The sequence below is a fragment of the Ailuropoda melanoleuca genome, chromosome 3, assembly GCF_002007445.2.
Source record: "Ailuropoda melanoleuca isolate Jingjing chromosome 3, ASM200744v2, whole genome shotgun sequence".
NCBI lineage: Eukaryota > Metazoa > Chordata > Mammalia > Carnivora > Ursidae > Ailuropoda > Ailuropoda melanoleuca.
The window spans coordinates 51,697,117-51,711,818 of record NC_048220.1 but is presented as its reverse complement, the minus strand read 5'-3'; the positions used below and the strand labels follow the sequence as shown (position 1 = coordinate 51,711,818).

Below are 14,702 nucleotides of genomic sequence, written 5' to 3'. Positions count from 1 at the left end.
ACCCACATCTGCTTAACTCCAAAGCTTTTGCCATCTCACAGACACCATTCTGCCCTTCAACGGAGAAAAACTAGAACAGTTAAGTGAAAAAGTCCTGGCTCACTTGTGGGTCACCTCGCTGCAAGCTTCTGCCTGATTTCTCATCAACCCCAGATTTTAAGGCATGGCCAGTATACGTAATCAAGTGTGTTTTACAAATTATCCCATTTGCAATCACTGGAGCATACCACTGTATTATGGAAAAATCTTTCTTTCATTTCAGTGCCTCACAGGGAGATGGGATGTCTCTACACATACATAAAACCCTTTGATGAAGCCTGGATGTACTCTATAAAAAGCTCATGTATTCTTCCACACTTTCCTTAGGGACGGGGAGGAAGCAAAATCCAGTTCAGACAATACTATGCCTCTACTTTTAAAAGATCACACTATCCAAATAGCTACAGGTTTCTGGAGTTTGATAAAATCATGGCCAACACCTAAAACAGAAAGAGGTGAAACCCCTCCCAGTAATTCAGGGGAGACAAATTGACAACAGCTGGGGAGAAGAGCCTTCAGGTTCTGACAGCACCAGCTTTCAAGTTCCCACTGTCACCAGCCAGCTGTGTGGCCTTGAGACATTATCATGGATTGCAGCTCCTTTGTGAAATGGGGAAACACTGTCCCTCTCTAAGGTAATAATGAGCAGATGGTAACAGCTGTACACAAAAAGCGCCAACTCTTGGAAAGTTCACTAGCCTCAATTTCCCCGGCTGACATGCCTACCATGTAGGACTACACTTGACTATCAAATCCGAAGTTGAGTGGCCTTTGTTTCTCCTTTGGTTACCATGCAGACTTGGTGCATTTGATCTGTTTGTATACTAGGCTTTTAAGTAAAATGAGCTGTTAAAAAGATTGCATAGTGGGAAGGTAAGGGGCAACAGCAGACCAACGGTTCCCTAGAGAAAAAAGGGGTTAGCTAACACCCTAAGTACTAAATTCTAAAACAAACTTGGTATTACAAGCTTAAACTCTCCCAAACAAGTCATTTTGGCTAACAACATGTGTAATTAAAGTTAAAGGCATACTAAAATAACACTTTAGCTGTTGACCTTGAAGATCCTTTTGAAAAACTCAACCAAAACAATAGCACATGAAGGAGTGACTTGACTTTCGGTCTGATGACAGCATCACATGGCAACACAGCAGATACCTTACACCTTTTGCACTCACATGAAAACACCAATGTAATGTTGAAGCCAAGATGCACTAAACAGACGTAATGCCTGAGTTTAACCTGTTCAGAACTCAGATTTCTTCTCAGATTCATACTGAGAAAGGGTTAAGAGGTTTACATTACCCACCCCAATACTCCAGTTACCAGGTGATTTGGAAAAACCTTGCCATGCCATTCGAACAGGAACAGGAGCATCATCAAAAAAGGGGAGGGGAGGGAAGGGAAGGGTCAAAGCATCAGCCAGAATAGGCCCCCCACCTGCCCAACACACACACACCTCTTCTATTAGGCCCAGGTTGCACTTTTTAAAAGAAACAGTGAAACACTGATCACTATTAGTTTTACAATGTTTCTCATGAGAGAAAAGTTTTGCAGGGGGCAGAAAACCACAGTTCTTTCCAAAAGCACATTGATTACCCACCCACCGTAGGCACTTAAATGGTGAGTGAATTATCAATTCAGAGTGAGATCATCTGAGTCTAATTAAGAAGCCCCTCTTTTATCATCAGTGGCATTCTTAACTCTCAAATAACTGGAGGAAAACTTCTGACAAATCATGGCGCCAATATGCTTTGAGCATTATTTTGGCTAATTTGTCATAATTCATTACAACAGCACAAAAATTGTTTGCAAATCATGCCTAAGCTTAAGTATCATTTAAGTTTGGTTTGGGGGTGCATGGGTGGGGGGCTAAGCGTCTGACTTTGGCTCAGGTCATGATCTCAGGGTCCTGGGATCCAGCCTGACATCTGGCTCTGTGCTCAGCGGGGAGTCAGCCCCTCCCCCTACTCATGCCCTCTCTTCCTCTCTCAAATTAATAAATAAAATATTTAAAAATAAAAAAATTTGGTTTTGAGTGTAGAAAGATATTCTGGTTATGACAGTATATCATACAATATTCTGGTTATGTCTAAATTAGTAAAGCAATTTCCACCTTTCCCTTTTGCCACTTCTTCCCCGCAGCACACGTGAATGAGCAGTTATTTCAGCTTTGTTCTCTAGTAACAGGACACAAATTTCAAAGGTTGCAGGAGAATGTGGCCAAAATGGAAAAAGCAGGAATTAAATAGAAAATGATCTATTTAATTTTAATTCAGTGCTCCAGGGTGCCCATCAAGACGACTTCAGCAACCTCTCATGTCAGAATCTGAGAAAGGGGCCTTCACGGGGAACTCACTGAGAAATCCCTCAAGTACAACTTACTATGTGGTGTTTTACAGACACTCAGCCTGGTGAAAAGAGAGATGCCATAACAGCCCTGAGCTCAGTGAATTTACTTCGTCCAAGAATTACAGAATTAAATGACATTACAAGGGGAGGAGAGATGGCAGAACAGAAGACCAGATCTAAAACAAGTTTAACAGTTAATACCAACTACTAAAAAGTTGTTTTCAAAGCCCAGTCTCAAATACCTTTCACTCAGAATGTCCAGTACTAGGACTGAACCAACAGCAATGTATGGGAAATGTACTGAGACTCGTTTTTAAGTGTCAGGGATAAAGCCTGTTTCATGTAGTTCAGGGTTTTATGGAACCTGTACTTACCAAACCCACAGACAAGAAAAGCACAATTCTTTCATCAACACAGCAAGAACAGGGCATTTTCCTTGCCCAGACTTTCTGTGAAGAACTCATAGCACTATTTGCAGTGTTGTATTGACAGAGCCCTTCCCCCGTCCCAAAAAAAAAAAAAATCCACTACCAGAAATTCTGTATTCTGATACATCACACAGTCTCCTTTTGCATGAATAATGCATGTTACCTAACACTGGCTAACACTAAAGTGTATTCAACTAGATTTTTTCAAATAAGCTATGAACCCAGTAGCAAATTACAGAGTGTTCATTTTAAGGACTTACCAGGCTACTTTATTAAAGCCTTAATATTTTAGGGTGACCATAAAGTCTGGAAACCATCAAAAATTTTTCTTTTACTCTGTGACCAAAGCACTTCCTGAGCTGGGGGAAGGCCAACGGGAGTGATTCCAATAAGGTGGCACACCATGCCATCACACCAGCCTCGTGAGAAAAGCTGGACAATGATTTCCAGAGAAAGTGGCAAGGTGTAATGTTCTTTGTGGTTGCAGAATTTGAACCTCCTTGGCTGCTTTCTGGAGTCTGCTAAGTCCGCAGGTACATTCAACGGGAAAAAAAAAAAAGAAATCAAGCAAACATCACACATCCATCTGTCTGTGTGTGTGAAGATGGTGCATTAATGCCCTTCATTCACTGCAACCTTGCACAGCATATTGAACTAGTGAGAGATGACCCACCGACTACACCAGGCTTTAAATGTGGTATCTAAAGCCATTTCTTGGTGTGCATGGGCCTCGTTTTCAGACTTTGTGGTCATCTCATAATTTGACACAGGGAAGCTACCATATGTTCTGGGAGCTCGTCACATAAATAAAAGACTTTCACCAACCCGTGGCAGGCACCACACACTGAATGACCACAGCATGCCTCCTTGGATCCAAGGAGCTCTGTTGTCCCTATGGCTTACTAAAGTGTAATCAAGGCTGCAGGGAGCTGGGTCCGGGTGAACTGTTCTGTGCATTTCACTACTGTACAGAGAATGCAGCTGGCTCCTCAGGCTTCTTCCTCATTGCCTGACACCAAAAGGGTCACATGGCACAACGAACTTCCTATCTCTGACACTCCATTCCCAGCCTAGTGCGGAGGAAGAACTAACACAAGTTACTCCCCTTTTTTAATGAGCCGAGTTGGTGGCCCTCCCGACCAGCCACCCCACCCTGCCAAACACACATAACCGCGCTGCAGCAGGAATCACTACTTTAACCCCAAACTGACTCCTCGGTCACAAGGCCAGCCAGGGCAAAAGATTAACCAATGGTCTTCGGCCATGGGTTCACTGACAGAGCCAACCGTGGAGACAGAGCGCCAACTTTTTGTTTGTTTTAAAGGAAATACTTCCGGGCACACGTTTAGCGAAGACTCTGAACTCTGTGCATGAAGCCACGTGGTTGGTGCTAATCTGGCTCCATCCCCTCATAATCGCCAAAGCAACCTCTTTCCGAATGGCAGCCCCTGGCTGGGTTATCTACACCATCTCGGTCAAGTCACGCGGGCTCGCGCCGGATCCTGGGGAGCCTAGCTCTGCGTCCTCTCCCCGTGGCAGTCCCAACAGGGTCACAGGGAAGCGTGCAAGAGAGGGGCTGGGCCCAGCGCTGCCCCTTGCACCAGCACCGGTATGGGATCCGCGTCAGTGGGGTGCCAACGGGCCCTTGCCGCTCAGGTGCAGTCCGAGGGAGCAGGGTAGAAGGAGACGCCTGCCCTTCCAGGAGAGCCGACTTTGCCACTGGCGGAGTGCGTGGGCACAGCACTTGCGGTGCCCACCTGTAGCCACAGCAAACAAACTTTCCTCGGGAGTTGGAACGACTCGGTCCCTGACGCCACCCCCTGGCCCCAGGCGGCAGCGGCCCGGAGCTCTGAGGGCTCCTCACCTGATACGCCTAAGCCCCCAACCTGGCCTGTCCCAGAGCGCAGACCCAGCGCTGCCCGCACCCCCGTGGGGTTTTCCAGGCGAAGGACTGGGGTTACCAGCCGAGGCACAGGAATTTGTGGGGAGAACGGGAGGACGCTGCTCACTACCTTTCGCAACTTCAGCTCTCAACTTTGCCAACCCCACAGCCGCTGCGCTCCCGCTCCCTCCGCGGCGTGTACCCGGCTCCCTCGGCTTCTCCAACGCCGTCCCGGGGGAGGGGGCTCCCCAAGGCCGGCGGGAGCCGCGCGCACGCAGCGTACTTACAGCCATAACGGGGTCTCTGCAGGGACGGCAACTCCTCGTAGGGCATCCTGCGCGGCTCCGGGGGCCCGCCTGAGGCGCGCCCCCCGCGGCTCCGCTCGCTGGCCAGGCTCGCCGGCTCCGCGCCCGACGGGGCGCTCGTATACGGCCTCTCGGTGCCCTCCCCTGGTCGCCCCGAGATGGGCGACCCGCTCGCTCGGTGCTCCCCGCTCGGCGCTCGTTGCAGCCGCCGCGCGCTCACACCCGAGCAAAACTGAACTCCCGTCCCTCGCTCCGTCCCGGCCGCCGCCGCGTCCCGGGCAGGTTTCCTTTCTCCTGCCGTCCGGCCCCGTTATTCTCCGCGGTAGGAGCGCGCGCCGCGTAGCAGCGACCCCTACCGCGAGCGCGGCGCAGCGCCCCGGCCGCTTGAGCCCGCCCCTTTACCCGCCCGGCGGAGGAAGGGGCTGAGCGGGGCGCTGGGCCGGGATCCCCTGCAGCTGGGGCCCGCGCTCCGCCGGCCGCCTGGGGGCTGCGGCCGCCCCGCCTGATTTTTCACTTCTAGAGGGTTTCGAGGGTGGAAGTGAACCCACGCGGGGAAGAGCAAGAAAAACCGCAAAAGATACAGGCAGCGCCGGTCGCCCCGGGGGTGTTGCTCGGTTACAGAAGAACAAACAGCGCGGTTCTTTGCCCTCTGGGGAGATTGCGCGGTGCCCTTTTTTTTCTTTTTTCTTTTTTTTTCTTTCGAAAGTTGCTTCTGCGACTCTTTGTCTACAAAATGCAGGGTTCCCCTTTCATGACAAGAAACTGAGAGTGTGTGCATGTGTGTTGGGAGAGCAAGGTAAACACTACCCAAGCAACCACTCAAAACACAACTGCGAGTCCTCGGCTCCCCTTCCACGCCACACCCGCGGTGTACGGAACCGTCGCCCTGCCCAGGTGGGGTTGCACACCACAAAAACCTTTTCCGGCTAAGCTTTAAAGGAAATTAAACTGCTTGTGGCTCTTTTAAAAGGGGTTTTCTAACGCGGTCACCTGGAGCTTTTTTTTTTTTTTCTCCTCTTTATGCCCCAGAGTGATAACATCTGGAGGCATGTGAGATTGTCCTATACCTGTGCCCTCACCTGTTTGTCAACTGTGGGATGCGTGGGTGACCACGTGCTGGCAAAATAAAATAATTAAGGTAGAGTTGTGAGATTATTTAAGTGGAGAGAAAGTGCATAGTGACACTCTTTTGCAGTATATAAAGATACAGACCGCGGCCAGCTGTTTTCCAAATCTCAGACGGGCGATGCAGGCCCTTCAAACTCAGATTTTTGGGCCCGACCCACAGTTTCCAGTTCAACTGGTGTGGGCTGGGGCCCATGAATTTGCATTTCTAACAAGCTGCGGGTGATGCTGACTCGGCAGATGGGCAGACCACGCTTAGAGGGGTTCTGGGAGAGAATAGGCACAAGGGATTTCAACTCCCGGAACTCTCACTCAGAGCAGGAAGAGGATTCTCTCCCCATCCCCCCCCTTTTTTTCTTTTCTGGAAGCATTAGATTCTCACCTGATTGGAATGGAATGAGTGGGGTTTTTCTTCCCCAAAGAGCAGATGCCTCTAATTATAAGAGCAATTCAAGGGTGAAACAGGCACAATTTAAGTTACAGCACCCTGTAAGTCAGTGTTCACCCAGACAGGAACATGTTCGAGGAGGTTTTTCTACACTTCGGAAGATGCCGAATTGGAGGATAATCTAAAGTTCATTCCATCTCTATGATTCCATGTATTAAGTACTAACTGTGAAGCTCTTACTTGCACATATCAGTGTTCAGGGTGAGAGGAAGATTTAAGCCCCCCCCCCCAAAAGTGTGTATTCTATCTCTTTAGAGATGAGGGGAATTCATGAACTTAGAATGGTCAAAGGTGACAGGATTTGAAAGTGTGTCTTGAGGTGGAATTTGAAGAGTGGGTAAGAGTTGGGTGCACAATGCTCAGTCCAGGAAGACCCGCAAGGACAAAGGCCAAGGGGTGGGGCATGAGGGTCGGTGAGGGTGGGAGCTTCGGAACTGGTATCAGATCATGGAGGACACTGACGTCAGGCTAAGGGGACTGGATGCTATCATAGGGGCATTTGAAAGCCCTTGAAGTTTTGGGTATGGGAACTGCATGATGAAAGGGAGTTCAGGGACAGTAAATCTTATAGCAGGTTATGGGCTGGATTAGAGAAGGAACTGTGGCAGAGGTAGAAGAGAGGAGAGCTTCAGTGACGTCCATGCCAATAAGTGATAAAGGGGGAGTTTGGATACAAACAAGTTGGTACTATCAACATTTACATGGATATCACAGATTGTAATAAGTACATACCTGTTAATGGGAGAAAGTGAAGGTTAAAGCATAAATAGGTGCTCTGCGGAAAAGTCATTCTAAATTCATGTTCGAGCTGGTCAGTTCTTCTGAGGACTCTGGGATGGTTTCAAGCTCTGTCACAACTAATGTTTCTATAGAGAACTTAACATTAAGAAGAAACTGTAAAAGCAAATGCTTCTGATTTTTTTGCAAGTGCGGGAATTCATCTTTGGGATTTCCGTCTACATTCGCTGGGTAACAGTACTATCTCTCAGATCAGTTCTCTGCAGAAGCTCAGAAAACAAATTTATTTGCAGAATTCTGGGCTCTTTTCTCTTAGGATTTGACATCGGAGAGGGAGTCAAATAAATACAAGGCAATGTGCCAGTGTACTTTGCCATCTGATTGTGCTTGCAAGAATATTAAAAACAAAAACTGAAGCCATCCAGTAAAAATTCTTTTTTTAATAAAGCAAGAAGAGTTTTTTCTTTAATGTGAAACAAAAGATGACATTGAAAAACTAGACCTAGTAAAACAATTTTAAAGCAACATCGTTTTTTGTTTTTTGTTTTTTTTAAAGATTTTATTTATTTATTCGACAGAGATGGAGACAGCCAGCGAGAGAGGGAACACAAGCAGGGGGAGAGGGAGAGGAAGAAGCAGGCTCATAGTGGAGGAGTCTGATGTGGGGCTCGATCCCATAACGCCGGGATCACGCCCTGAGCTGAAGGCAGACGCTTAACCACCGTGCCACCCAGGCGCCCCAAAGCAACATCGTTTTTAAAAGATGGTTTTCTAAGACTTACCTCTTGACAAATTGAAAAGAGCATGAAGGTGTTTGGAAAAAATGCAACTTTGTTTTATAGCTATAACAGATTAATTATATCAAGAGCATCAAACAGGATAAAAAAGTAAGTTTAAGTAAAAGTCTTGGCTTGCAACTCTAACATTCTATTCACCTTTGAAATAATTTGGTGATTTCCCAATATGTTATTGATCATTTTAACATTACCAGAAGAGTGAACAATGTGCTTTCATAGCATCACCCAAAAAAGTGAAGCATGAAGCAATGACAAGAAAGAAATGATTCAAAGCTTTTCCCTCGAGTTGTTAAGATTTTCTAACTCATTCCCTGTCCCAGAAAAAGAGAGAGGCTGAGCAGGAACAGCGTTTCTTTGCAAGGGGGACTTCTGTTGCTTAAAAGGAAATTTACAGTCCAACAGTAGATTAAAAAAAAAAAAAAGAATCAGAACAAATAAATGCAACCATCAGTGTTTCAGTTCTCAAAAACAAAGGAAGGAGTAGTCGTATCCGGGGGTCAAATAACTGTAGGATTGATGGCCTCTTAGCATCATTGCATGGACAAGGCTGAACAGCACAGAGAGTTTGTGTGATTCCAGGGCTACGGAAGAAAAGGGCCTCCTGAGAGTCTCCATGCATTGCTTTTTGTACTTTATATATTTTTGTTTATATATACTATTCTTTTCCACTCAGGTCCTTTTTTCACTCCACTAAAATCTGTATAATTTTGGACAACTTTCAACTATTTTGTTAATGTTAAATCAGTAAGCAATCGTGCCTTTTTCTCTTTGCTTTAAAGTGAAAGTTCTAAACAAATCAAAGTTTGGAAAGACTGTCTAAACTTTAAATTTAGCAAGTAAATAAAACCACACACGATTCCATTATTATTTTCCCATTTCACAGTTCAAGAGGGTTAGAACTCCAGTGACTCAGAAGATGATTCCCAGGGCAGCCTGGCAATGAGCAGGAGGAGAAAGCAGCATTGATTCGAGGTGACCCCCTTCCATTTCTATCCCTTTTACACCACATTCATTTTCTCAGCTGCATTTATCATCTGACGTTCCACATAGTGGATTATTTGTTCATTGTTTGCCCCAGGATGTGAGCTTCTTGACAGGTAGAACTTGATCTAATGTTCAATGTTCATCGCTATGTGCTCAGGACTTGCAGCAATGCCTGGAATGTAGTGGTTGCTCAATTGTTTTGAAACAATCATGAATTTGCTACATACTTAGGTGTACCAGGCAGTAGACTAGAAATAGTTGTTACTTTCAATCCCGTAGCAATTCTGAAGAAACTGAGACTTGGAGAGCCTCATAGTGATAACTGGCAGCACTGGGTTTATCTGAGTCTAAACTTTCTCCCCCAGCACAGAAGCCCTTCTCCTTCTTTAGACTAATAAATTGAACCACAAATTTCAAGATGCTCACCTTCTACTAAACACGTTTCCTTTTCCCAGGTGAATGCCAGGGACCAATAACAAATGCCCCCAGGTTATCATCATGTAGATGCCATCACAAGGAACTGGAGACCTGGGGTCCACTTTGTGTCCAGGCACTGATTTTGATTATAATTTTACTGATAATCCCTTGCAGTTCCCTGTCGGTCCTATCTGTATTAATTAGATAAGGTCTGAAAGGTGCTCAGCAAAATAATTTTTAAAAATCATCCACGCTTTCTGCCTGACTGGAACTTCAAGTATGTTTTACCTTAACCTGAGCTTCATCTAGCTTTGGCAGTAGTTCTCAGTCCTAGCTGTAATTTTCTCGGGCTCTTATACTCCCTTTTCGAGCACTTTGTCTTAATTGGTTGATGAGAGGCAAACAAACTTCTAGCTGACTTAGAAGAGCTTGGATATTTTGAAAGAAGCTACACTCTTTACCAGGGAATGAAAATGAAAATACCCACTAGGATGACAAAAATTAACATGTTTGACTAGTGTGGAATATTAGGAATGCTCATACAGCGTTGGGAGGGGTGTCCTCTGAGCAGTCACTTAGGGGAATGACTTGGCCATCTCTAGTTAAGGTAAAGATGCACCGTTCCTGAAATTCAGTAGTTCCACATCTACTAATATCTTCTAGAGAAGCTCCCACATTCAGGTAAATGTGTACAAGGGTGTTCATTCCAGGAAAAAACTGGAAACAGCCTAAATGTCCCTAAGTGGCAGAATGGATAAATACATTGTGATATATAAAAATACGACAGAATAAGAAAATACTTGTGATGTCATTTGTGCGCAATTAGGGACAGACAAAATAATATTATGTGATACATCTGGGGACATTGGCATGCAACAGAAGTATAAAAANATGTTCATTCCAGGAAAAAACTGGAAACAGCCTAAATGTCCCTAAGTGGCAGAATGGATAAATACATTGTGATATATAAAAATACGACAGAATAAGAAAATACTTGTGATGTCATTTGTGCGCAATTAGGGACAGACAAAATAATATTATGTGATACATCTGGGGACATTGGCATGCAACAGAAGTATAAAAACGTGCGCAGGAAGAACATACCAATTTCAGAACAGCAATATCCTCTGAGAAACCAGGGGAGGGAAAGGAAGCTGAGAAGGTAGACAAGGAACATCGAATCTATAGCATTTCATTTTCTTTTAAAAAGCTGAAGCAAATGTGGCATTTGTTGTATCCAGGTGGTATACACAGAAGTATTTGCCACTTTATCTTCTACAACTTTCTCTGTGTTTGGAATGCTTTTCAAAATATTTTCTAAAAGAAATATGCATTCTGTTAACATAGTCAAAACACATATAATGTCTTAGAATGTTGGTTTACCAGATTTGAAGTTCAGATTCATTTACTTTTCTTGATTAAGGCAAATCTATATTATTTCAAAACGAAGGCTCATTGAGAAATTGGTAGGGGCAATTTGAATATGCAAACATACACATGTTTCTAGCAAGGTACTCATCATCTGGTGATGGGGTTATAGTTTCCACCCCAAAATTCAGCTGTCAAGGGGCTGCTGCGGCCCATTTCCTGATGACTGCTTTTGCATTTGGAGATTGGGTAGTGATTCCTGGTTCTGCTGTGAAGGCTCAACAGGGGATAACTGTTCGCTTCATGAAAGGGTGGGAGGTTGACCAAATGATTGGTCTATTGTCTAAGTAGATATTGCCACACTTTACCACAAAGCACTGCTTCAACTTTTTAATGGTGTCCCTTGATTTTAAAGCCTGTCCGATTTCCTGTGCTGTGTTGTGTTGGTAGCTAACCAGCTGCTAAACTCAGTCGCTCAGCTTGCTAAGAGTTAACTTCACGTCTGGATCTGGTCAGCCTGAGGCCAAGGGTAAAAGCCAATAGTGAACCAAGGAACACAATTGCAAGGAAGGCAGATAGCACCAATGCCTGCCTTTTCCATACTATAAATACAACTGTCACTTCAAACTCAACAGATAAAAAAATCAGAATCAACCAATTCCACTTCAACCTTCTCCTCAACTACTAATGGATCTTTCCTCTGATTGCCATACTCTGTTAATACAAACATTTTCAGTTACTTAGATTCAAAACCTCAATCTTTTTTGATTCCTCTAGAATCATTCCTCAGCATCCAATCCTTTACTGAGACTGGTGGTTCTTTGTGAGTACCTCTCGTGTCCGTTAATGTCTCTACTTTCTTTCTTTTTTTTTTTTTTAAAGATTTTTTAAAAGATTTTTATTTATTTATTTGACAAAGAGAGAGAGAGAGAACATGCAAGGGGAGTGGCTGGCAGAGGGAGAGACAGAAGCAGGCTACCCACCAAACACGGAACCTGATGTGGGGCTTGATCCCAGGACCCGAGGATCATGACCTGAGCTGAAGGCAGATGCTTAACAGACTGAGTCACGCAGGCACCCCTCTTCTTTCTTCTTTGCTCTCATCCTTATCACTGCCACTCAGGTTCAAGCTCTTACCTGGGGTGTTCCAATGACTATTCCTGTGCTGACTTTCTCCTTCTTTCAATTTAGCTTATTTCTTCCTCTAAATTCCTGTATCAAATATTTTTTAAAAGATATTTATTTATTTGAGAGAGAGAGTGCACATGCTTGAGTGTGCGGTGGGGAGGGGCAGAGGGAGAGGGAGACAGAAACTTTTAAGAAGACTCCACACTGAGAGCAGAGCCGAATGTGGGNTAAAGAGGGGCTCTTACCTCAAGACCCCGAGATCACGACCTGAGCCAAAATCAAGAGTTGGACACCCAATCAACTAAGCCACGCAGGTGCCCCAAATAATTTTTAAATGAATTTCAGTTGTTTTCACTCTGCAAGTGACTTCTACAATCCTTGAGAGAACTGAGAACATTCCAGGAGGTAAAATTAAACAAAATAGAAAAGAGTTAGGAATTTATCTTTTTCAAACTACGATGTTAATTCTCAGGGTCCTTTAAAATGTGGCAGGTCAAGCTCTTCTAAGTCTGGAGTTTATATCTTCACAGAAAAGCTGTTAATTAGAATAAACTTGAGGTTTAAAAAATACTTCATTGAAATTGTATGAGACGCTCTTTGAAAAAGAAAGCATTTAGCTGGAACTGCTATAGAGAGGATTCCTCCATTGGGTGGAGTCTTCTTTATTAGGCAACAAAAACTTTGATCAAAATTTTGAAAATCTGTCCCCAGTTCACATGCCATTCCTTTTCAAGATCACCACGGATGTACCTAGAATTCCAAACTTCCAATGGGCCAGAAGACCCGAGCTCCCTTTGATTTTATTTTTGATTTTTGCACTAATTTCTTTGTAAACACATTTACAAATAATCTTAAATCTTAAATGATTTTTCCATTTTTCATTCTATTTTAGCATTAAATTTTTTTCTCGTTCCTCTAATTAAGCTAGTGCCTCTCTGTGATAATATAATTTTCAATAGAATTTAGCTAACGCTGGGTACCTTATCTGTGTTATGGTCTTGGTCAGTTTTATAGTTCTTGGTCTCAAAAATTAGGTTTCAGAATTCCACTCATGTTTACTTCTCTTAATTGAATTGCTCAGTCCCTTAAAAAATTTCCAGGAGCAGGGTGCCTGGGTGGCTGTCAGTTGAGCATCCCACTCTTGCTTTCAGCTCGGGTCATGATCTCAGGATCATGAGAACCAGCCCTGCGTAGAGCCCGAGTCAAACCCCACATCAGGCTCCGAGCTCAGCAGGAATCTGCTTTCCCTTTTCCTCAACCCCCCACCCTACTACCATGCGTTTGCTCTCTCTCTCTTTCTCTAAAATAAATAAATAAATCTTGAGGCACCTGGATGGCTCAGTGAGTTAAGTGGCTGCCTTTGGCTCGGGTCATGATCCCAGGGTCCTGGGATCTAGTTCCCTATCGGGCTCCCTGCTCAGCAGGGAGTCTGCTTCTCCCTCTCCCTCTGCCCCCACCCCTGCGCTCTCTCTCAAATAAATAAAATCTTTTAAATAAATAAATAAATCTTTTTTAAAAAAATCCCCAGTCTCTAGTGTCTAAGGACCACAAAGAGAAGAGGTCACACTTCCCCATGGCTCCTCCTGTGTAATCTTATACCAGGTGGGCATTGATTCTTCTCCCATGATACTTCTGTCAGGCTTCATTGATGAAAAAGCCCTATTTTAAGACTTTTCTTTTTTAAAGGAAAAGGTAAGAGAAGATCTAATATATAAAATATAAAATCACTATTTCTGCATACTTTTCATTTCTTCCTCAAAGAGTTCTTGGGTCTCCCTGTCTTGGAGCTCTTAGCAAATCATCTGTTGTTATGGTTTAACTGCTTTCTAGTTTTATCATTGCTTATAAACCCAGTGCCTTGCATAGAGTTGAGACCCAATAAATAGTCATCAAATCGACGAGTGATTAATTTCAATCTCACTTTGCTCCAAAATTAAGTTCTTGAGACACCCACAAACTGGGGCTCTGAGATCAATTTCTTGCCTCTCCCTGGCCCTTAGATGCCAACAAGCTATGTTGCAGAGGAGAAATTCAGTAACAGCACGTATCTGGTGAATGGCCAATGTTCAGGCATAAGCTGGTTGCAGCAGAGAGCTAACTCCTCGGTAGATAACCTGCCTGCAAAGTAACACGTACTTGCATCACAATAGCTCCCACCTAGAAGAAGAACAGAGCAGCAGCATGGCAGAATTGTACGTAATATTCGAATGAAATCCAGAAAAGAGGGATGACTGACATTTCTGAGAAGGAAAAACACCTTGGAGCCCCTTGGAAAGTCACTTATGTGCTCTCAATGCAAGATTGTTCCAACCAGCCAACCTGTTCAACTTCCAGAAAGAGGAAGCAAGATGAAGCAAAGGAGATGATGGATTTGTCTTTTCTGGGAGCTGCCCGTTGTGGACAGGCCCATGTGGCGAGCACGACTCCAGCGAGAGAAAAACGCTGCAGAAGCAGCCGGTCATCCTTTGGAGGCTCCAACTCCAGGAGCCACAACAAGGGGCAAACGGTCCATCAGCACATTCTAATCACTCCACTGTCTAGGGGCAGAAGAAAAGGGCCAGGAAAAACACACGCTGCAGAAAGAAAGGTAGAAGAATGGTAGATGATGCCTAAGAATGGAAAAAGAAAAGTCTTCGGGGTTATATGTGGCACAGAGCCAGTGAAGCACCAAGAAAACACTGTCTAGGGCAGAG

General features: G+C 44.5%; 1 protein-coding gene across 1 annotated transcript in view; it reads right to left on the bottom strand.

The window, feature by feature from the left end:
• Positions 1-5,518, bottom strand: part of IQGAP2 (IQ motif containing GTPase activating protein 2) — a 283,284-nt gene extending 277,766 nt beyond the window's left edge. Inside the window, exon 1 of the mRNA XM_034656385.1 lies at positions 4,987-5,518. Coding sequence (XP_034512276.1) covers positions 4,987-5,032 — 46 coding nt within the window. The 5' untranslated portion in view covers positions 5,033-5,518. The remainder of the gene's footprint in view (positions 1-4,986) is intronic.
• Positions 5,519-14,702: the final 9,184 nt, after the last annotated feature.